The 23,073-nt window shown below is 42.2% G+C and overlaps 1 protein-coding gene, 1 long non-coding RNA gene and 1 pseudogene across 4 annotated transcripts; 1 reads left to right on the forward strand and 2 right to left on the reverse strand.

The window, feature by feature from the left end:
- Window positions 1–3,029: 3,029 nt before the first annotated feature.
- LOC148426836 (uncharacterized) lies at window positions 3,030–11,390 on the reverse strand. 3 transcript variants are annotated; one of them, XM_088409153.1, is made up of 6 exons: window positions 6,744–11,386; window positions 6,452–6,660; window positions 6,239–6,366; window positions 5,053–5,133; window positions 4,375–4,576; window positions 3,030–4,300 (listed from the first exon to the last, which is right to left on the reverse strand). In XM_088409153.1, the coding sequence occupies exons 3-6, from the start codon at window positions 6,330–6,332 to the stop codon at window positions 3,793–3,795; spliced, it is 885 nt and encodes a 294-aa protein (XP_088265279.1). In that variant the 5' UTR covers window positions 6,333–6,366; window positions 6,452–6,660; window positions 6,744–11,386; the 3' UTR covers window positions 3,030–3,792. The 3 variants fall into 3 exon arrangements, 2 of the variants coding, with proteins under 2 accessions (XP_088265279.1, XP_088265278.1); XR_015864923.1 differs by having other exon boundaries at window positions 4,375–6,366; window positions 6,744–7,243; window positions 7,359–11,390; XM_088409152.1 differs by having other exon boundaries at window positions 6,239–6,660; window positions 6,744–11,388.
- Window positions 11,391–12,120: 730 nt separating this feature from the next.
- Window positions 12,121–13,604, reverse strand: LOC148426837 (uncharacterized; annotated as a pseudogene).
- Window positions 13,605–17,461: 3,857 nt separating this feature from the next.
- LOC148426838 (uncharacterized) lies at window positions 17,462–17,919 on the forward strand. Its single transcript, XR_015864924.1, has 2 exons — window positions 17,462–17,648; window positions 17,792–17,919. It is a non-coding gene; the product is annotated as an uncharacterized LOC148426838 (long non-coding RNA).
- The last annotated feature ends 5,154 nt before the right edge of the window (window positions 17,920–23,073 follow it).

The following is a 23,073-nucleotide window of genomic DNA, read 5'->3' on the forward strand; positions in this document are numbered from 1 at the left end:
CCGGTTCCTCATCCGCCGCCCTCTTTTATTTTTGCCGGTCCACCGAATGGGGGTTGTCGCCGGTCCATTCATCATGTTGGGTTGTTTCCTGTCCTCTGCTGCCACCTTTTGGTTGGAGGATTCCAGTCCAGACGTTTCAGCAACTGCGTAGATGCTTTAGAACACTCAAATACACATTGGAACGTTCTTTTTTTTGCACCATTATATAGCCCTGACTTTTATTGTTACATTCATCCGATCTTTTAACTCCTCCATCATACGGTACGATATTTCAGTATTTTATTGTTTGCGCCCGTAAGTGTGTGTGCATGCGTGTGTGTGTGTGCGTGTGTGTGTCCCCACCGTCCCAGACCTGTGGACGCCAATCACTTATGTGTATTCGAGGTCGATCATCAAACAATGCATTCTGGAGGACTTTACCCCCACTCCTACCTTTTGTGGCGGCCCTCTTTTGTTATTGCCGCCAGTAAGTCCCTGACTTGTCTAGTCCTCAATATGTAATACGATTTGTGCCCTATGGATACGTAGTGTCCCTGTTTTACTGATTGCATCACAAAGACAAATGATCGCACCAGGTGTTGACCTCCCGGGCCGGCTCCACAGAAAGTTGCTACTCTGAATTTTACTTGACATCATCCTACTTGAAACTACATTCCTTCAGCTAAGATTTGCATGGGAAGTAAAAAATAAATATGGGCAGGCCGGGCAACCTTGACGAATGACCCTTTCCAAACTAAATCTTTTAGTGGTACCATGAGACAATTTAATGGAGCTATTCCCTGTGTTGTACAAAGTGTCAACTGTTTTTATGAATTGGTCACCAAAACCAAATAATTCAAGAGCTTTAAATATAAAATGATGCTGTATGGAATCAAATGCCTTACAAAAATCAAGAAAAAGAATGAAACTATCCTCCAATACTAAATCTGAATAACCCGTGACATCGAGGACAAGTCTTATGTTATCTATTATATATCTGCCAGACATAAAGCCATTTTGTGATTCATCAATAATATCATTTAGGACCTTCTTTAATTTACTAGCTAGACACAAAGCCATAATTTTATAATCATTAAGTAACGTGATGGGTCTCCAGTTATCCAATGACAAAGTATCTTTCTAAGGCTTTGGAATGAGAGAGATTAACCCCTGGGTATAGAGTGGGAGGGATCTTACCCTTGTTTATACTCTCAATAAAAACCTTAAGCAGAAAAGGAGCAAGCTCCACTGAAAACAATTTGAAGAATTCAGAAGTTAACCCGTCATTTTCAGGGGATTTGTTTAATTTAAGTTTCTTAATAGCCTCTAATTTCTTCGGTACTAATGGAAGAATCACATATTGTCTTGTTAACATCTCCAATAGTCCTAACATTACCTAAAGAGCCAAAAAAAGGATTCTAGATCAGTAATTGACAGGTTAGATTTATAGAAAGGCTTCTAATAGTTTTCGCAGAATTTCGCTACATCTTCTGGTCTATCAACAACCATGCCATTTATAGATAACTTATCTATACCATTTGTAGTTTGTCTCTGTTTCTCTAATTTGAAGAAATAGATAGAACTCTGCTCTCCCTCTTCTAACCACTTGGCCCTTGAGCGTATGAATGCTCCTTTGTCTCTGTTGGTGTACAGCTGATCTAATTTAACCTGAAGAGTATGTATCATGCCCTTTGTGCCTCTGATAGATTTTCAGGCAGCATATAGGACAAGGAGACTAATTCAGTAATCAAGCTATTCTCTTCTTCCTTCCTATTTTTTTTTCAATTGTACCCCTGTATCCATTAAAAGTTTTCTCAGTTCAAATTTTATTAGCTCCCAATATTTCCCATATATTTGTTCACTTTCTGCAAATTGGATGTACTCAGTAATTTTACTTCTAATTAAAACAATTACAGATTAATTTAACAAAAGCGAATTATTTAGCTTACAATAGGCAGGAGACCTTTTCACAGCCCTATTTGATGTATTCAGAAACAAAACAATAGCCTTATGGTCCGTCAGCGGCGTTGGGAGGATTTCAATTTTGCAATCGGTATATGAGAAAGTTTCAGAGATGAGCCAGAAGTCTATTCTGTGCTGTAAAGTGCCAGACTTGTTTTTCCAAGTAAATTTTATAGAGTTAGGATATATATATATATATATATATATATATATATATATATATATATATATATATATATATATATATATATATATATCAATTAACCCTTTATCTTTCATAAAATCAGTAATAAGAGAGTTTTCTTTTTGTCTACTCGGCCATCTATCCACTTTATCATTCGCTGTAAGATTAAAATCCCCACCCAAAATAATTTTCATATCAACAAAACGTTCCAAGAGAGCATCAAACTCTGTGTTCAAGCTTTTAAACAACTCCTTATTTTCCTTAACATTGTTATAACTGTAAACATTACCAACTAAACATAATTGGTTATTGTAGGCTCCAACCATCAGAATGAAGTGTCCCACTGGCTCTTCTAATGCACAAGTGTCAAAGTCAAGGCCCGGGGGCCAGATCCGGCCCACCACCTCACTTTTTGTGGCCCTTGAAATGCTGATGTGATTTCAGGTTTGTGACTAAAATACCAAAATTGCAAGTTGTCTTTAACTTTTAAAAATTTAGAGGAAGAAAAACAAACATTTTCTTATTCTCCAAATCTCTTTTGAACAGTTTATGTCGGCTTCTGATATCAAATCTTGGTAAATGTGTGATCAATACACTTAAAATATATTTGAATTCACAGTCATTCCGGCCGTCTGACAGAAACTATCACTACAATGCGGCCCAAAATAAAAATTTGTTTGACACCACTGGTCTAATGTGAGAATTACCTTGCCACCGAATTTATGCTTTAGAGTCAAAGTTCCAGCTGAATTCTGATTTCCATGCGACATCCACAAGTCCTCCGCCCACTGCGACACTTAAGTAAAGTTGGCAAGATATGTCACGGGGGTGCGCGGCGGGTGTGAAGGCCGGCGTGGTTGCGGAGGAGGAGGACCCAAAAGCAGGAGGGCGTCGAGACAGGGGCTTCATGAAATCCATATTTATTAACAACGAACGGGAACGAAAGCGGGAAAAACAGGACGGCAAAAACTAAGGGCGCAGGCAGGCTGGAAAAACAGAAAACAAACACTATGGGCAGGCTGGCAGGAAAACACGGAGCTGATGGACGAGACGGGACTACAAGACGACAATATGATAGAGACAATATGACAATGACAATTTTCCGACCAGGGCTGTAAGGGAAACTAGGTTTAAATACATTCACACACTAATCAGAAACGCACGGCAGCTGGGCAGGAACAATAGGCAAGGGGAGCTGATTGGAGGACACGAGGGGCAGGTAACGTGGACAGGTGGACTAAATTAAAACTAACGCAGGGAGACATGAGAGGAGCAGATGAGCACATATGAAAAAAAGAAAGGACAGAACCCCTCAAAATAAACCCACAACCCAAAATCCAACAAACCATGACAGAACCCCTCCCTCAAGGGACGGATCCCAGACGTCCCAAAGCAAACCCGCAAGCAAACAAAACCAAGGCAGGACGGGCGGAGGGGGGACCAGAGGAGGGCACAGGAGAAAACAAACAAAAATAGTCCAGAGGCACCTCTGGTGCCAAACGGGATGCACCCGAGGGTGAAAGTCCAGAGGGCGACCCGGTCTCCAGAGCAGATGAGACAGGCAGGGCAAGTCAGGCGGGCGACCCGGTCGCCAGAGCAGATGCGCCCGGCAGGGCGTGTCAGGCGGGCGACCCGGTCGCCAGACGAGAGGTGCCCTGCGAGAAGAATCAGGCGGGCGTCGGCTGGACGGCGTCAGGCGGGAGCGGAGGCGTCGGCTGGAGGGCGTCAGGCGATAGCGGAGGCGTCGGCTGGACGGCGTCAGGCGTGAGCGGAGGCGTCGGCTGGACGCGGTCAGGCTGAAGCGGAGGCGTCGGCTGGACGTCGTAGGGCGGAGGCGTCGTCGGGGCGCCATCAAGGAGCAGCCACTGGGTGCATGCCACAGACACGAGTGAGAGCACGAGACTGACCTGGGACAGGGGCAACCACAGGGGGCTGTCTGGCGACTCTGGCGTCTGCGGCAATGGTGGCATGCCTGACAGCCCAGGCGACTGCGGCAGCGGCGCCGAGGCTGGCGGGTCAGGAGGCTGCAGCAGTGGCACTGAGGCTGGCGGCTCAGGAGGCTGCGGCAGTGGCGCCGAGGCTGGCGGCTCAGGAGGCTGAGGCTGGGGCAGCGGCGCTGTGGCTGGCAGCCCAGGGAACGGCCGCCGGCAGCTTGACTGGGTTAATTGTGGCCGGCTGGACAGAGACAGCCACTGTCAGGGGTCACAGAGGCAGGGCGCCGGCTTGCGGGTACAGGGTCAGGTAGCCACCTTGGCGCGGGGACAGGGGCGGGTAGCCGCCTTGGCGCGGGGACAGGGGCGGGTAGCCGCCTTGGCGCTGGGACGGGTAGCTGCCTTGGCGCTGGGACAGGAGCGGTCTGCCGCCTTGGCACGGGGACAGGTGCACTTGCCACTTCAGCCCGCCGGCAGGAAGCTCGGGGAACAGAGACAGGTGGGACCAACGCGACAGGAGCTTGGGACAGGGTGCAAGAAGAGGGTGCTTCAGGACAGGAGGAAGTAGACAGGGCGCGACAAGAGCGGGACACCAAGACAGGAGGGAACGGACCGGAACTGAAGGGAGACCGAACAGATGGGTTCTGATGGGAATTTGGGCGGTGGCCTTTTCGCGGGCCCCTCCACCGACGGCCACGAAATGCCAACCGGGTGCCCACGAAAAGGTCACGGTTAAATAGGGGCTCTGAATCGGAGTCTTCGGACGGACTGTAAAATGACTTGCTGGACAGATAATCAAAATCTGAATCAATCTGAACTACCTAAATCTGAAAAATCGGAATTACGAAAAACGTGAGGGGACAGAATAGTGTTGTATGGGAGGTCGGAGGAACACGAGGGAAATGCGGAAGTAACAGACGCGGGGGACGGGTTAGAAGCGGGGACAGGCGCGGACTCGGAGGGAAGAAACATGGAAGAAAAAACAAGAGGTCTCACACTGGGGGAACGGAGCTGGCCGGCGGGCTGAGAGCGGATGTGGTGGCGTCATGTCCGCCGCTGCGGGCTTCCTGCTGGGTCCTGAGTTGGTCGGATCATTCTGTCACGGTGATTCTGATTTTTTTTTTTTTTATGATTATTGATCAATAATTATCCATATATTGATCAATAGCTCTGAGTTTGGTTGGGTTAGGGACTCCAAAATCACCACACACATCAGTGACATCCCTCCCCTTATGCTACATTCTCTGGTTTTCAAATTATTCCCTTTGTGAAATTTTAAGGATTTTTTTTTATTACTGATTAATATTTACGCATATATTGATCAATAGCTCTGCTGTTGGTTGGGTTAGGGACTCCAAAATCACCACACACATCAGCGGCATCCCTCCCCTTATCCTAAATTCTCTAGTTTTCAAATAAATCCCTTTGCCAAATTTTAAGGATTTTTTTTTATTACTGATTAATATTTACGCATATATTGATCAATAGCTCTGCTGTTGTTTGGGTTAGGGACTCCAAAATCACCACACACATCAGCGGCATCCCTCCCCTTATCCTAAATTATCTGGTTTTCAAATAAATCCCTTTGCCAAATTAAGGATTTTTTTTTATTACTGATTAATATTTACGCATATATTGATCAATAGCTCTGCTGTTGGTTGGGTTAGGGACTCCAAAATCACCACACACATCAATGACACCCCTCCCCTTATGCTACATTAACTGGTTTTTAAATAAATCCCTCTGCCAAATTTTAATGAATTTTTTTTATGATTATTGACCAATAATTACCCATATATTGATCAATAGCTCTGCTGTTGGTTGAGTTAGAAACTCCAAAATCACCACACACATCAGTGACATCCCTCCCCTTATGCTTCATTCTCTGGTTTTCAGATTAATCCCTTTGCCTAATTTCAAGGATTTTTTTTTATCATTATTGATCAATATTTACCCATATATTGATCAATAGCTCTGAGTTTGGTTGGGTCAGAGACTCCAAAATCACCACACACATCAGTGACATCCTTCCGCTTATGCTACATTCTCTAGTTTTCAAATAAATTCAACAAACTTGCACCACAAAGCTGCGAGAGCGACATCACTCTGCTCAACAACCTAAACAGTTTCTTTGCACGTTTTGAGGAACAGAACACCACCCGCCCACAGAAAACACCACCACCTTCGCACAACCAGCCTCTGTGCCTGTCTGCTGCCAGCGTGAGGAGGACACTCTCCGCCATCAACACCCGGAAAGCAGCCGGTCCAGACAACATCCCTGGCAGGGTGCTGAAAGACTGTGCAGAGGAGCTGAAAGATGTTTTTACAGACATCTTTAACACCTCCCTGAGGCAAGCCATTGTGCCATCCAGCTTCAAAGCTGCCACCATCATACCTGTGTCAAAGAAATCCTCCCCATCCTGCTTCAACGACTATCGTCCGGTGGCACTGACACCCATCATCATGAAGTGCTTTGAACGACTAGTCCTGTCACACATAAAATCCATCCTGCCCCCCAGCCTGGACCCGTATTAGTTCGCCTACAGGGCAAAGCGATCCACAGACGACGCAATCTGCTCTGCCCTCCACCCGGTACTCGCCCACCTGGACAAGAAAGACCCATATGTGAGAATGCTGTTCATAGACTTCAGCTCAGCGTTCAACACCATAATATCCCAACAACTCACCTGTAAACTGGACAAACTGGGCCTCAGCACCTCACTCTGCAACTGGCTGCGGGATTTCCTCAGCCAGAAGCCTCAGGTGGTGCGTGTTGGTTACAACATCTCAGGCGGGATCACCCTGAGCACGGGGGGCCCACAAGGCTGTGTGCTCAGCCCCCCTCCTCTTCACCCTACTGACACACGACTGCACAGCAACCCACAGCTCCAACCACCTCGTGAAGTTTGCTGATGACACAACACTGGTGGGCCTCATCTCCAACGGCGACCATCTGGTCAGAAGCTCCACTTCTTTCCTGTAGTGGAGCTTCTGACCAGATGGTGCAAAGACAACAACCTCCTGCTAAACATCAGCAAGACCAAAGAGATGGTCGTCAGCTTCCAGAGAGGCCGCACCCAACACCCCCCACTGACCATTGATGGTGCTGCAGTGGAGAGGGTGAGCAGCACCAAGTTCCTGGGGGTGCACATCAGCGATGACCTCTCCTGGACCACCAACACTGCATCTGAGGCCAAGAAAGCACAGCGGCGTCTCTACTTCCTGCGCAAACTGAAGCGGGCAACTGGCGCGTCACCCATCATGACCACATTCTACAGAGGAACCATTGAAAGCATCCTCACCAGCTGCATTACCGTGTGGGGCGGGAGCTGCACTGACGACAACGGGAAGGCTCTACAACGCATCGTGAGGACAGCTGAGAGGATTATTGGTGCTCCACTCCCCTGGCTGCAAGAGCTGTACACCACCCACCTCAGCCGCAAAGTCGTCACGATTGTCACCGATACAAGCCACCCTGCACACAGTCTGTTCAGCCTCCTGCCCTCCGGAGAGAGGTACAGGAGTCTCCGCTCCCGCACCACCCGACTCAGGAACAGCTTCATCCACCAGGCCGTGAGACTGCTGAACTCTCCCCCCTTCCCACCCATGAAATTGCTGAACTCTCTCTCTCTCTCTCCCCTCCTCTCTCCCACATTCGGCCCCAACCAGAAGAAACACCTAGCTGGCCCCCACCTAAACTCAAACTTTGCTCATGCACTTGCAAAATTTGCAGACTTGCTGCTACAATATTTATTTATAATTGTACTTCTATTGCACTAGTGATTACACTTAGAACTATAACAACTATCTCAAATGCACACAATTGGGACAACCACAGTCAGAGTTGTCTTGCCTTGTCTCGTACTGTTGGACTGTCTTGTCATATGCTGCTACTTGTGTCTTTTTTTGGGGGTAATCTTGCCATACCTGGTTTTTCGTATTTAGTTTTTAGTTTTAGTTATTAGTTTAGCAACACTAGGCAAAGTAGATCAAATATACTGCACTTTACATTACTACAATAGATAAGAATCTAGTTTTTAGGATTGTCTCGTCTTGCGCACCTGCACTTTGTTATTGTACATGTAAAACGCAGAGGATAGTGAGAAACGCAATTTCGATTCCTTTGTATGTTAAGCACATGTGAAGAAATTGACAATAAACTTGACTTTGACTTGACTTTGGCTTGACATCCTTCCCCTTATGCTATCAATCAATCAATCAATCAAATTTTATTTATATAGCCCTAAATCACCGAAGTCTTAAAGGGCTTCACAGATGAAAAGAGGTCGTACAGAGACATCTTTCAGTATAAGGTACACAACAGCATCCCCTGTCAAAGCTCCCAGAAGGGGAAGGAAAAACTCAAAAACCCCAATTTGGGGAAAATCAGAAACCTCCAGTAGGGGCCACAGGTGGGAGGAGCCCCCTTCCAGGCCCACAGGTTGAAGTTGATGCTGCATGTACCAGACACAGAAACAATATAAATTACAAAAAACATATTGTGCTATAGAGTGCAGTGATGTCTTGACAGCAGGCAAAGCCATTGGGCAGGAACGATCCCACATTCCAGCCAGGTGGACCGCAGACGGCCGAACTCCTAACCCGTGATGGTCGACCAGCGCAGGACCCAATGGAGGCGGTCAAGTCAACCCTCACCATCTAGCTAGCCCCCTCTCCCAGCCGGAAGAGGGGGGCAGGAAAAAAGAAAAAAAAGAAAGCTGCAGACAGGCTCAATTAACTAAATGCTTTTGAATATAAATGTGTTTTTAGTCGGGATTTAAAGATTTATACTGAGGTGGCTGCGCGAACTTCCATAAGTAGGGTATTCCATAGTACTGGCGCGCGAATGGAAAATGCCCTTGATCCCGCAGACTTCTTTTTAGCCCGTGGGGTCGATAGCAAACCAGCATTTTGTGATCGAAGTTGTCGGGACGGAACATATGGTGATACTCAGTCGACGAGATAGGAAGGAGCTAAACCGTGTAAAATTTTATAAGTAATTAACAGCACCTTAAAATCACATCTCACGTGTATTGGAAGCCAATGCAGGTCAGCTAGAATCGGAGTAATATGATCAAACTTTCTCGTCCTTGTCAGTAGTCTCGCTGCTGCATTCTGTACACACTGCAGGCTTTTAATGTAGGACATGGGAAGTCCAGAAAACAAAATGTTACAATAGTCTAGGCGCGATGTAACAAATGCATGAATTAATGTTTCTGCATCGCTAAGAGAAAGAATAGGGCGTATTTTAGCTATATTGCGGAGGTGAAAAAACGCCGTTCTTGTCATGTTATTAATATGTGTTCGAAAGGAGAGAGTTGAGTCAAATATCACGCCGAGATTTTTTGCAGAACTACTTTGGGAAATAATACAGTTTTCTAGGTTCAGCGTGGTATTCTTAAGCAAGTGCTGATGATGAGCAGGGCCAATAAATAACATCTCAGTTTTATTAGGGTTGAGAAGCAGAAAATTGGAAGACATCCATTGTTTAATCTCGGCAAGGCAAGCCTCCAGTTTACTGCACTTGCACGGATCCGTTATTTCTAAGGGCATATAGAGTTGGGTATCATCAGCATAGCAATGAAAACTAATAGCATGTTTACGTATAATATTGCCGAGAGGAATCATGTAGATGTTGAACAGTAAGGGAGCAAGTACTGACTCCTGCGGGACACCACATGAGACGGAGAAAGATTCAGAGATCGCATCGCCATAAGAGACACTATGCGTCCTTCCCAGGATGTAAGATCTGAACCAAAAAAGTGCTGATCCCGAGATACCAACACATGATCTAAGACGTTCTATAAGAATATGATGATCAATAGTGTCAAATGCGGCACCAAGATCAAGCAGTAAAAATATTGATGAGATGTTGGAATCCAAGGCTAAGAGAAGAACATTCGTCACTTTTACTAGGGCTGTCTCAGTTGAGTGGTCGGCCCTAAAACCTGACTGAAGGAGTTCAAATCTATTGTTGTCTATCATAAAATCGCTAAGCTGTTGTGTTACAACTTTCTCAAGAGTTTTGTCGATAAACGGAAGATGAAGATAGTTAGAGATATTTTCAAGATCTAGGTGAGGTTTCTTAAGTAATGGTTGAATGACGGCCGTCTTAAAAGCTTCAGGTACTGTACAATGCCAGAGCAGAGTGACAGATTGATAATATTCAAGACAGATGACCCTAAGACCGGGAATGAATCTTTAACAAGTTTGCCTGGAAGCGGGTCGAGCATGCAGAACGTCGGCTTTGCTGCATTAACCAAGTGTGTAAGACACTCCAGGGATACTAAATCAAACTGGGACAGGGTAACCAGACTTTCTTGAACCTGATTGTCCGAACTAGCATCAACAATCACAGACGAGGGGGTAAGCGGCGCTGCCTTTTTTATTTCGTCCCTTGTTAGCTGAATCCGCTGAGTAAAGAATTGCATGAAATCGTGTGCTGAATGGAGGGAACTATGATTAACCTGCTGCTGCTGTGTTAGCTGCGCTACCGTCTCAAATAAATATTTTGGGTTGTTTTTATTAAGACTAATCATTTTGGAAAAGTAATTTGTTTTTGCTAACCTAAGAGCCTCTTTATATTTCAGCAAGCTATCGCACCAGGCCTGACGGAAAACCTCGAGTTTAGTTGTTCGCCATTTACGCTCAAGTTGTCTACTTAACAATTTACACGTACGCGTTTCCTCCGTAAACCACAGAGTGTGCCGCTTCGGACGAGTTTTAAGTTTCAGCGGCGCAATAGAGTTTAGGGAATTTAAAAGAACCGAATTAAAATCATTCGCGAGCTGATCGACTGAACCAGTGAAAGACGGAAAGGCAGCTGTTGCGGAAGGCAGTAATTCAGAAAGTGCAGCAGTGGTTGAAGAATTAATATCACGGCTCTTAAAGCCTTGGTTGTGGACAACAAGACCACACTGAGCTAGGACTTCAAATGTTATAAAATAATGATCAGACATAACGTTAGTATGCGGCAGAATTGTGACGTTTGAGGCATTCAGGCCATGGGTTACCACTAAGTCTAAGATATTACCATTCCGGTGTGTTGCTGCTTTTATTATTTGTGTAAAACCAAATGCATCGGTTATTGCTTGAAAAGCTACAGTAAGTGGCTCCAATGGGGAGTTCATGTGAATATTGAAGTCACCCATAATTAATATATTATCTGTGTGAGTTATTAAGTCAGCCATAAGTTCAGGGAATTCATTTAAGAATCCAGAGTATGGACCGGGAGGACGGTAAATAACTACCACATAGAATGGTGGTGAGCAGCTCGATCGCATAACGAGAGCCTCAAATGTCTTGAAAGTGTGACTCGTGCTCGTGCTAAGCCTAAAATCAGATTCTGAAATTAGGGCAACACCCCCCCCCCCCCTTTTTTTTTTACAAGGACGGGCAACATGTGAGCCCACAAAGTTTGCGGGTGAGGCCTCATTTAATGGTAAGAATTCATTTGGTTTTAGCCAGGTTTCGCAGAGACCAAGCACGTTAAGATTTTGATCTGTAATAAGATCATTTACAAGAAGGGCTTTTGAAGGGAGTGACCTAATTATTTATGAAGCCGAATTTAAACTGGGAAATTTTTCCTGGACTATTCTGAGTCCTCGTGTTGGTAGTACTAATACCAACACGATTTTTATGGATGGGGCTTGCTCTGTATTTTGAGTATTTAAAACCTCATCGCAATGTTAGTAAAGTAGGAATTCGATTGTTGACGGCTACAGCGCGCATATTGATATTAATATTCCGCCTAGGCACTTTGTCACTAGTCTTACTGATTAAAGAGGCAGGGCTATTTTCCTTAATCAACACCACCTCAGCAGAAATCTTATCATTAGGGCAGGGGTGGCCAAGTTCGGTCCTCAAGAGCCACAATCCAGACTGTTTTCAATGTATCTCTTCAACCAACACACCTGAGTGAAATCAGCGTCGTTATCAGGATTGTGCAAAGCATGCTGATGAGCTAATCATTTGAATCAGGTGTGTTAGTTGAAGAGACACAATGAAAACAGGCTGGATTGTGGCTCTTGAGGACCGAACTTGGCCACCCCTGCATTAGGGCATTCAGCAATAGGTATTGAAACAGTGTGTGGATTGCAGTGACCTAGACTAAATATGCTATGTGTGTTGTAGCAGTCCAACCTAGTGCCGGTTAACTCTAGTCTTAACGACTCCACACCCGTTCTAGCAGGCTCGCTACTCGCCTGCGAGCCGACATGCTCTAATGTGGGAAGTCATGGAAGGCTCAAACAGTAATCTATGTTTCTAGAAAGAGTGATCGAGCCTTCCCAGTTAGGGTGAAGGCCATCCATCCTCAGCAGGTCGGGCCGGCCCCAGAAAGAGGGCCAATTATCTACAAACTGGAAACCCTGCTCTCAACAGAAACTAGCCATCCACCAGTTAAGCGAGAATAATCTGCTAAACCTCTCATCATTGCCTCTCGCAGGCAGAGGGCCAGAGACAATAACTCGATGCCGACTCATCTTTCTAGCGAGATTACAAGTCCTAGCTATGTTCTTCTTTGTAATCTCAGACTGCCTCATTCTAGTATCGTTGGAACCGACATGTATCACTATGTCCGAGTAGCTAGTGTTGTTTGCACTAGACTGGTGTCTAGCCCTCTTGCATGTCAGCTCCCTAAGGTTAGCTTCAATGTCGGGTGCTCTGGCCCCAGGGATACACATTACGGTGGCTGGCGTTTTAAGCTTGATGTTACGGGTGATGGAGTCCCCTATAACTAATGTGCGGGAGCCAGTAGACTGAGATGGAGTTTGCCTAGCGAGGGGGCTAAAACGATTATGCGTCCGAACAGGCTCACCGCAGCTAGCAGGCTTTTTAGGGCTAATGCTAGCCGAACTAGCGGGTAGGCTACGACCCGCACTAGCCGACGCTAGCGGCATTGCGGGAGGGCTACAGCCCGCATTGTCACTATCAGATGTGTCCATCTGATCTACGATTATCAGACTACTCTGCTCTAGCTGACGGACACGGCCCTCTAGGAGAGAAAGCCTCTCCATGAGAATAACGCAGGTGTCGCAAGTGACAGATGAGGTGGAGGTGCACGGAGCCATGCTATATTAGTACAGCCGAGCGAAATACTTACGCTAGCAGAGCTGCATGAGGACGAACGGAGCTAGGAGCTGTTCAGAGAAACGGCGAATCACTAGCTATCGAAGAATGGAAGCAGTCCTCAAAAATGAAGGAAAACGAAGAAAAAAAAAAAACACCGAACACAGGTCCGACGGGTGGTAGTAAAAATAGAAAAATAGAAAAAGAAAAATATCGTTCGTCTCTCCAGCTAAGGATAAAACAGCGACAGCAGCAAAACACTCCCCCGGAACCGGAAGTCAATCAGAGCATATGCTACATTCTCTGGTTTTCAGATTAATCCCTTTGCCTAATTTAAAGGATTTTTTAAATCATTATTGATCAATATCTACCCATATATTGATCAATAGCTCTGCTGTTGGTTGAGTTAGACGCTCCAAAATCACCACACACATCAGTGACATCCCTCCCCTTATGCTACATTCTCTGGTTTTCAGAGTAATCCCTTTGCCTAATTTCAAGGAATTTGTTATCATTATTGATCAATATTTACCCATGTATTGATCAATAGCTCTGAGTTTGGTTCGGGTTAGAGACTCCAAAATCACCACACACATCAGTGACATCCTTCTGCTTATGCTACATTCTCTGGTTTTCAAGTAAATTTCTTTGCCAATTTTTAAGGATTTTTTTTATCATTGTTGATCAATATTAATGACCCATATATTGATCAATAGCTCTGCTGTTGATTGGGTTAGGGATTCCAAAATCACCACACACATCAGTGACATCTCTCTTCTTACGCTACATTTCCTGGTTTTCAAATAAGTCCCTCTGCCTAATTTTAAGGATTTTTTTATGATTACTGATCAATATTTACCAATATATTGATCAATAGCTCTGAGTTTGGTTGGGTTAAAGACTCCAAAGTCACCCCACACATCAGTGACATCCCTCCCCTTATGCTACATCCTCTGGTTTTCAAAAAAATCCCTCTGCCTAATTTTAAGGATTTTTTTAATGATTATTGATCAATAATTACCCATATATTGATCAATAGTTCTGCTGTTGGTTTGGTTAGGGACTCCAAAATCACCACACACATCAGTGGCATCCTTACCCTTAGGCTACATTCTCTGGTTTTCAAATAAATCCCTCTGCCTAACTTTAAGGATTTTTTATGTTTATTGATCAATATTTATCAATATATTGATCAATAGCTCTGCTGTTGGTTGGGTTAGAGACTCCAAAATCACGGCACACAACAGTGGTATACCTCCCCTTAGGCTACATCCTCTGGTTTTCAAATAATACCCTCTGAGTTTGTTTGGGTTAAAGACTCCAAAGTCACCCCACATATCCGTGACATCCCTCCCCTTAGGCTACATTTTCTGGTTTTAGAATACTTCCCTCTGCCTAATTTTAAGGAATATTTTATCATTATTGATCAATATTTACCCATATATTGATCAATAGCTCTGCTGTTGGTTGGGTTAGAGACTCCAAAATCACCAAACACATCGGTGGTATCCCACCCCTTATGCTACATTCCCTGGTTTTCAGATTAATCTCTTTGCCTAATTTTAAGGAATTTTTTACTATTATTGATCAATATTTACAAATATATTGATCAATAGCTCTGAGTTTGGTTGATTTAGGGACCCCAAAATCACCACACACATCGATGACATCCCTCTCCTTATGCTACATCCTCTGGTTTTCAAATATATCCCTCTGCCTAATTTTAAGATATTTTTTATGATTAATGATCAATATTTACTCATATATTGATCAATAGCTCTGCTGTTGATTGGGTTAGGGACTCCAAACTCACCAAACACATTAGTGACATCCCTCCCCCTATGCTACATTCGCTGGTTTTAAAAAAAAAACCCTCTGCCATATTTTAAGGATTTTGTTATGATTACTGATCAATATTTACCAACATATTGATCAATAGCTCTGAGTTTGGTTGGGTTAGGGACTCCAAAATCACCACACACATCAGTGGCATCCCTCTCATTAGGCTACATTCTCTGGTTTTCAAATAAATCTCTTTGCCAAATTTTAAGGATTTTTTTTATATTATTGATTAATATTTACCCATATATTGATCAATAGCTCTGCTGTTGGTTGGGTTAGAGACTCCAAAATCAACACACACATCAGTGGCATCCCTACCCTTATGCTACATTCTCTGGTTTTCAAATAATTCCCTCTGCCTGTTTTTAAAGAATATTTTATCATTATTAATCAATATTTACACATATATTGATCAATAGCTCGGCTGTTAGTTGGGTTAGGGACTACAAAATCACCACACACATCAGTGGCATCTCTCCCCTTATGCTACATTCTCTGGTTTTAGAATACTTCCCTCTGCCTATTTTTAAGAGTTTTATTTACGATTATTGATCAATATTTACCCATATATTGATCAATAGCTCTCCTGTTGGTTGGGTTAGAGACTCCAAAATTAACACACACATCAGTGGCATCCCTCCCCTTACGCTACATTCTTTGGTTTTCAAATAAATCCCTCTGCCAAATTTTAAGGATTTTTTTATGATTACTGATCAATATATACCAATATATTGATCAATAGCTCTGAGTTTGGTTGGGTTAAAGATTCCAGTCACCCCACACATCAGTGACATCCCTCCCCTTTTGCTACATCCTCTGGTTTTCAAATACAGTGGGCCCCCGGGTTACGAACTTAATCCGTTCAGCGGCTACGCTTGTATCTCGAATTGCTCGTATAGCGGGCAATCCAAACCCATGTTAATTCGTGAATGCGTGCAACGCGCGCCGAAGTCTTAGGTAAAAACGACACACTGTATACATATATTAAAATTGAGTGACATAATCTGCTGTACACATACATTAAATAATAAAAACAATGGATAAATAGCTTTTACCTTTGAAACGACAAGACGTGAGCTGGGTGTAAGCAGAGGGGAGCAGAGTCCAACGCTCAACGTTAACACGACGATAGATAGGCTATTGGTCTTACAGTGTTACAGTAACTCTTTCAGTCAGGGTGCAAATCAGGCAGATACTAAAACATCATCCTCTTATTTCTTTCTTTACCGCTGCTAGTAATTTTAGAAGGTATGTCTAACAGATAAAGTTTGCAAAGTCTTCACAACATTCCGTTTTTCACTAATTTTCTCTCCTTCCTTCCATCCTGTCCCATCAAGCTAGATAAAGGCGTTCGGCCAATAGCATATCGGCATTTCTGTGATTGACATGTGACGCCGGCCAATAGCATCTCCGTGAGTGAGACCGGGTGACCTTAATCGACCAATAGCATATTCGCATCTCCGTGACTGACTGATAATTATTCGCACTTTTTTTTTAAACGGTTGGAATGTATTGACAATTAATTAAAAAAAAAACACACATTTAAACCAATGACAATTCTTTGTCCTGCAATCGGCACATTTAATTTCATGTCAGCTGTTTTTCCCTTTAGCTGTACAAACACTACACTTAAATGGTAATATATTTAGACACCGTGAGTGAGACAGTCAGTGTGACGTTGTAAGACCAATAGCGTTCACGTTACTGCCACAAGTATCTACTGATGATTGAGGATGTCGCTACTGTTGATTTCATTGACGCAATTAAACGAGAACATTTCTAAATACTCAATGGCCGGCATGTCGAATTGCTCATAAGGCGAGAGGTTTGTTCGTAAGCGGAGGACAAAAATCTCCCTGATCCACGCTCGTAAGGCGAATTGTTCGTAAATCAGGGTGCTCGTAAGCCGGGGGCCGACTGTATATTCCTTTGCCAATTTTTAAGGATTTTTTATGGTTATTGATCAATAATTACCCATATATTGATCAATAGCTCGGCTGTTTTTTAGAATAGTCACCGTAAAATCACTCAAACATTTCCTCATACTTTCTTTTCAATGTTATTCCCCATGTGTTCGTTTTTATTTAACTACCTTCCATACCTGTTGCTTCACCTGTATTGCAATAGAACAGTTCCTCATGTGTAATAATGTATATCTATCTATCTATCTATCTATCTATCTATCTATCTATCTATCTATCTATCTATCTATCTATCTATATATATATATATCTATATATATATATATATATATATATATATATATATATATATATATATATATATATATATATATATATATATATATATATGTAAACTTTTTCTTTCAAAAAAGGGTTTGTCCATACTCCATACAAAGTTATATCATCATCAGTTTTCTTACATAGATGGCAAAGATCACTGTAAAAGATTTCCCGAACATTCCTAAGGAGTATCGAATCAACCCTTCAAAAAAATCAATTCAACAACTCAGAAGAGATATGGCAGAAGAATTACTCCAAGGATCAGGTATCTGGCAGAATTTGTAATTTACTGTTTAGCGTTTCTCATTAATTTGTAAAAGAAACCCCCACATATACATACAATATGCGTTTGCATCTGCATTTTCAGTTTCCAAAGATGACTTCTGCTCCTTCTGTGGAAGTACAAACCAGCCAAATGCTGCAGTTGATCTGATTTGGGTAATTTTAATGTTTTTTAGATATTTTCTAGATTTGTTTTGTAGCTCTCAATCGTTAACAAGAATGAGAAAGATCATGATTAAAATAGGAATTCAATGATACAAACATGCATATTGATAACACTTTTATCATGTTTTGTGTAGATTCAGTGTGGAGCATGCAAAAGATGGTTCCATACCAACTGTCTGGGGATGAGGAGAAAAAAAATACCAAATGAAAACAAAGCATGGTATTGCGTCATATGCAACTCAATAAAGTGAAGATGGCTGAAGATATGGTGTTGTTGGTTATGTTACAATCAATAATGAAATCAAACAGATGGTCATCTATACGTGCAGTGATTTAGCATCTCTAACCTGACCAACTGAGAAGCTATCGATGAACATCAAAGTAAAAAATAATTGATGAGTAAAAATTTCCCCAAATAAATGAAGTATGGTAAATATTGATCAATAACGATAAAAATAAATAAAAAATAAGGCAGAACCATAAAAAAAAACAAAAATTAGGCAAAGTGATTTTTTGGAAAACCAGAGAATTTATCATAAAGGGAGGAGTGTCACTGATGTGTCTGATGATTTTGGAGTTTCTAAACTAACCAACAGCAGAGTTATTGATCAATATATTGGTAAGTAGTGATCAATAAGCATAAAAAAAATCCTTAAAATTTGGCAAAGAGGTTTTTTTTTAGAAAACCAGAGGTTGTAGCCTAAGGGGAGAGGTGTCATTGATGTGTGTGGTGATTTTGGAGTCCCTAACCCAATCAACCGCAGAGCTATTGATCAATATATTGATAAATATTGATCAATAAACATAAAAAATCCTTAAAATTTGGAAAAAGGATTTATTTGAAAACCAAAGAATGTAGCATAAGGTGAGGGATGTCACCGAATTGTGTTGTGATTTTGGAATCTCTAACTCAATCAACAGCAGAGCTATTGATCAATATATGGGTAAATATTGATCAATAAACATAAATAAAATCCTTAAAATTAGGCAGAGGGATTTATTTGAAAACCAGAGAATGTAGCCTAAGGGTAAGGATGCCACTGATGAGTGTGGTGATTTTGGAGTCCCTAACCCAACCAAAACAGCAGAGCTATTGATCAATATATGGGTAAATATTGATCAATAAACATAAATAAAATCCTTAAAATTAGGCAGAGGGATTTATTTGAAAACCAGAGAATGTAGCCTAAGGAGAGAGATGTCACTGATGTGTGTGGTGATTTTGGAGTCCCTAACCCAACCAACAGCAGAGCTATTGATCAATATATGGGTAAATATTGATCAATATACATAAAAAAATCCTTAAAGTTAGGCAGAGGGATTTATTTGAAAACCAGAGGATGTAGCATAAGAGGAGTGATGTCACTAATGTGTTAGATGAGTTTGGAGTCCCTAACCCAATCAACAACAGAGCTATTGATCAATATATGGGTAAATATTGATCAATAATCGTAAAAAATTCCTTAAAAATTGGCAATGGGATTTTTTTGAAAACCAGAGAATGTAGCCTAAGGGTAAGGATGCCACTGATGTGTGTGGTGATTTTGGAGTGCCTAACCCAACCAACAGCAGAGCTATTGATCAATATATGGGTAATTATTGATCAATAATGATAAAATATTCCTTAAAATTAGGCAGAGGGACTTATTTCAAAACCAGGAAATGTAGCCTAATGGGAGGGATGCCACTGATATGTGTGGTGATTTTGTGGTCCCTAACCCAACCAACAGCAGAGCTATTGATCAATATATGGGTAATTATTAATCAATAATCATAAAAAAATCCTTAAAATTAGGCAGAGGGATATATTTGAAAACCAGAGGACGTAGCATAAGGAGAGGGATGTCATTGATGTGTGTGGTGATTTTGGGATCCCTAACCCAACCAAACTCAGAGCTATTGATCAATATATGTGTAAATATTGATCAATAGTCATAAAAAAATCCTTAAAATTAGGCAGAGGGTATTATTTGAAAACCAGAGGATGTAGCCTAAGGGAAGGTATGCCACTGTTGTGTGCCGTGATTTTGGAGTCTCTAACCCAACCAACAGCAGAGCTATTGATCAATATATTGATAAATATTGATCAATAAACATAAAAAATCCTTAAAATTAGGCAGAGGGATTTATTTGAAAACCAGAGAATGTAGCCTAAGGGTAGGGATGCCACTGATGTGTGTGGTGATTTTGGAGTCCCTAACCCAACCAACAGCAGAGCTATTGATCAATATATGGGTAATTATTGATCAATAATCATTAAAAAAATCCTTAAAATTAGGCAGAGGGATTTTTTTGAAAACCAGAGGATGTAGCATAAGGGGAGGGATGTCACTGATGTGTGGGGTGACTTTGGAGTCTTTAACCCAACCAAACTCAGAGCTATTGATCAATATATTGGTAAATATTGATCAGTAATCATAAAAAAATCCTTAAAATTTGGCAGAGGGATTTATTTGAAAACCAAAGAATGTAGCATAAGGCGAGGGGTGTCACTGTTGTCTGTGGTGATTTTGGAGTCCCTAACTCAACCAACAGCAGAGCTATTAATCAATATATTGGTAAATTATGGTCAATATGCATTTAAAAAATCCTTAAAATTAGGCAAAGGAATTTATTAGAAAACCAGCAGTTGTTGCATAATTGGGAGTACTTCATTGATGGTTGTAGTCATTTAGGAGGGTTTACCCCAACTCAAAAAGGGGAGCCACTGATTCATTTTGAGGGTATAAATGATTAACAAGCATTTAAAATAAATCCCCAAAATTTATCAAAATAATTTATTTAAAAAACGAGTGTTGTAGTGCGATCATGAAAATGTCATGAATGCCCAGTGATTTTGGACTCCTTATATTAAACAATATTGGAGCTATAGATGAATATACAGTTTATTAATGATTTTTAAGAACAAAACTTGTCCAAAATTTAACAGACTTTTTTTTTTTACCCAAAAGCACTGTTCCAATATGATTATGTTAATGTGTTTGGTGTGTTCGTTGAATTCATAATCACAAATTGTTGCGTTATTGTTTTTTTTTCCCTCCTCGTCTAGTAATTTGCAGACGGTTCCTTGCGCACTCGCCCAGCCTCTGCTGCTCATAGAGATCAATTGCGTCTTTTCAGCGAAAGAAACGGTTTAAATATTTTACAAATGTCTTTTTTGACATTGTAGCTGGTAGTTCGTGTTATGAAGGAGGCATAAAGGCAACTTTGGTGTTTCGACGATGTTTTGTCTGAGAGGTATTGATCGCGAAAGTCCGAATCTGCCTGCCAATATCTCGCCAACTTTACTTAAGTCACTGCGACTTCCAAAAGGTATGGTCTTCAGATAAAGAGTGCGATTCCTGGATTAGACAGAAGTCTGCTAAAGGAACATAAGAGTTTGAGCTTAAAGTAGTTCATTAGATGTTGCTACATTCTGTGTATGAGAGTGTGAGACTGTAAAGTGAACAAAACAGGATGTGTAGTGCGAGGGAGTGTAAGAATGGAATGTTTCAGAGCAAACGGTGCTAGTCGCGGGGAGGATGCAGGGACAAGATAACCCAGAGGCAGCTGATGGAAAACAACTGTGAGGAAAACTACAACCAGGAGGAGAAGCAAGCGATTCTGCAGGGAAAGAAAGACCAATGAGAGCAAGCTTAAGTTAACTGTAGTATACACATAGCCAATAAAATAATGTCAGGATGCCTTTGTTGCTGTGCCATTTGCATATTGTGTAGGATAACTCATTGCTGGGCAACTCGGATGGAGAGTACGTCTGCTGGTGGCAACAGAGGCGTACAGGGCTGTATTGAGAGGGACCCGAGACCCAGGTGCCTGTATTAGATCTGTGTGTTAGGAATAAATCCACTTGTGTGTGAAAATGCCAGCTTCCTGATACCTTTCTATTGCAGAACGAGCGCGCAAATTGTTGGATGAGTGGCAGTTGGGTAAGGTTACAAATTGGAGTCAGATTACGAACTTGAGTTTATGTTGATTTAGAAATAAATTCCAACACTGCATCAAAACTTTTAGCATAAAGAAAAAGTGCCTTCCGTTTTGTAATGTCTCTTAAACCTCGAGCATTCACTGGAAATAACTTTATAAACGAAATTATTAAAATAAACAAATGTCACTTACACCTGTGAAAGAACACTGGTTATAAGCGCACACAGAACAGAATGTATCCTCGACGTAAGTTTCAAACCCGTGCATCAGATCAGTCATTCCGTCTCACGCCATCTCTTCCTCCTCTTCAGCAATGCCACACTGCCTTAACCGCCCTTACTGTGAGGATGCAGCAGGCAGCCCTTGCTTCTCCTCCTCCGCGTGAGGGAGCGAAATCTCCTTTCAGTTGACAAAGGCTCTCCCCCCGACAAAATAAGCAATTTTCCTCTCCTGACGGGCTCGCTGGACCAGTGGCCACAACCGCTCCCGACTCTCCTGATCCTCCTGTGAAAGATCCTCTTGAAAGCGAAGATTATTTTGTCGAAGATATTCATGGTTCTTAGATTCCTTCCAAATCAAATCACGGAAATGCCACATCGTGAATTGAATGATTATAGCACGGGCCCCTTGTCTGGGCTTGACGGCTTTTTGGGGAACCAGCCCGTGAACGGAGTCGATCACATCTGGGAACTTTTCTGTGGCACCTGGAGCCACGTTCTGACAAATGTTGATCACCTTTGATCTCACCAACTCTCCCTCTACCTCCGGCAGCCCGCGCAAGTGTAAATTCCATCTTCTCTTGTATCTTGAAATCATCACTTGGTATTTCAACTTCTGTAACTTTTCTTCATTCTTTTTAACTCTCATGACTGTCTTGTCTAATTTTGTCTTCATTCCTCTCACCTCGGCTGAGATGAAGTCAATGGACTTTTGGACGTCCTCTATCAACTTTTCGGTCGACTTGTCTTGATTTTCGATAGCTAGCGTTAACGCTTTGACGATGCTATCCGCAATGTCTTCATCCATTTTCTCAATTTTGCCCTTTTTCGAGCACGAAGCTTTAGTTGGGGTAACAGGCAGTTGGCCTTCAGTTTTGCGTTTAACTGAGCTAGTGGTTGACATAACTTTCGATAGTTATCTATTACTTTGATGCAACTTATTTTAAAACAGTTCGAGGATAGTTCCATAAAACGTCTATAGCCTCGTCGCCATCTTGGCTCCTCCCCGACTCCGTGTCTAAACCGCCAAAGTATCAAATTAAGTACGTCACTTAAATTCTATTGCTTTCCCCTCGAACCTTCAAAACAAATATTTGCCAAGGATATGCTTGTTTACATATCAGAACCACTCAGACAACTTATTAAAGAAATCACAAGAATTTGACTAAAAACGACTAAAAGATGGTGTATGAGCTCAGGCCGACCTGTTGAAATTCTGCTTTAATACTTCGATTGTATCTCGCTACAGAACAGGGAAAAAAAGAGGTCACACA

This window comes from Hippichthys cyanospilos, chromosome 2 (genome assembly GCF_059441005.1).
Source record: "Hippichthys cyanospilos isolate Australia breed blue-spotted pipefish chromosome 2, RoL_Hcya_1.0, whole genome shotgun sequence".
NCBI lineage: Eukaryota > Metazoa > Chordata > Actinopteri > Syngnathiformes > Syngnathidae > Hippichthys > Hippichthys cyanospilos.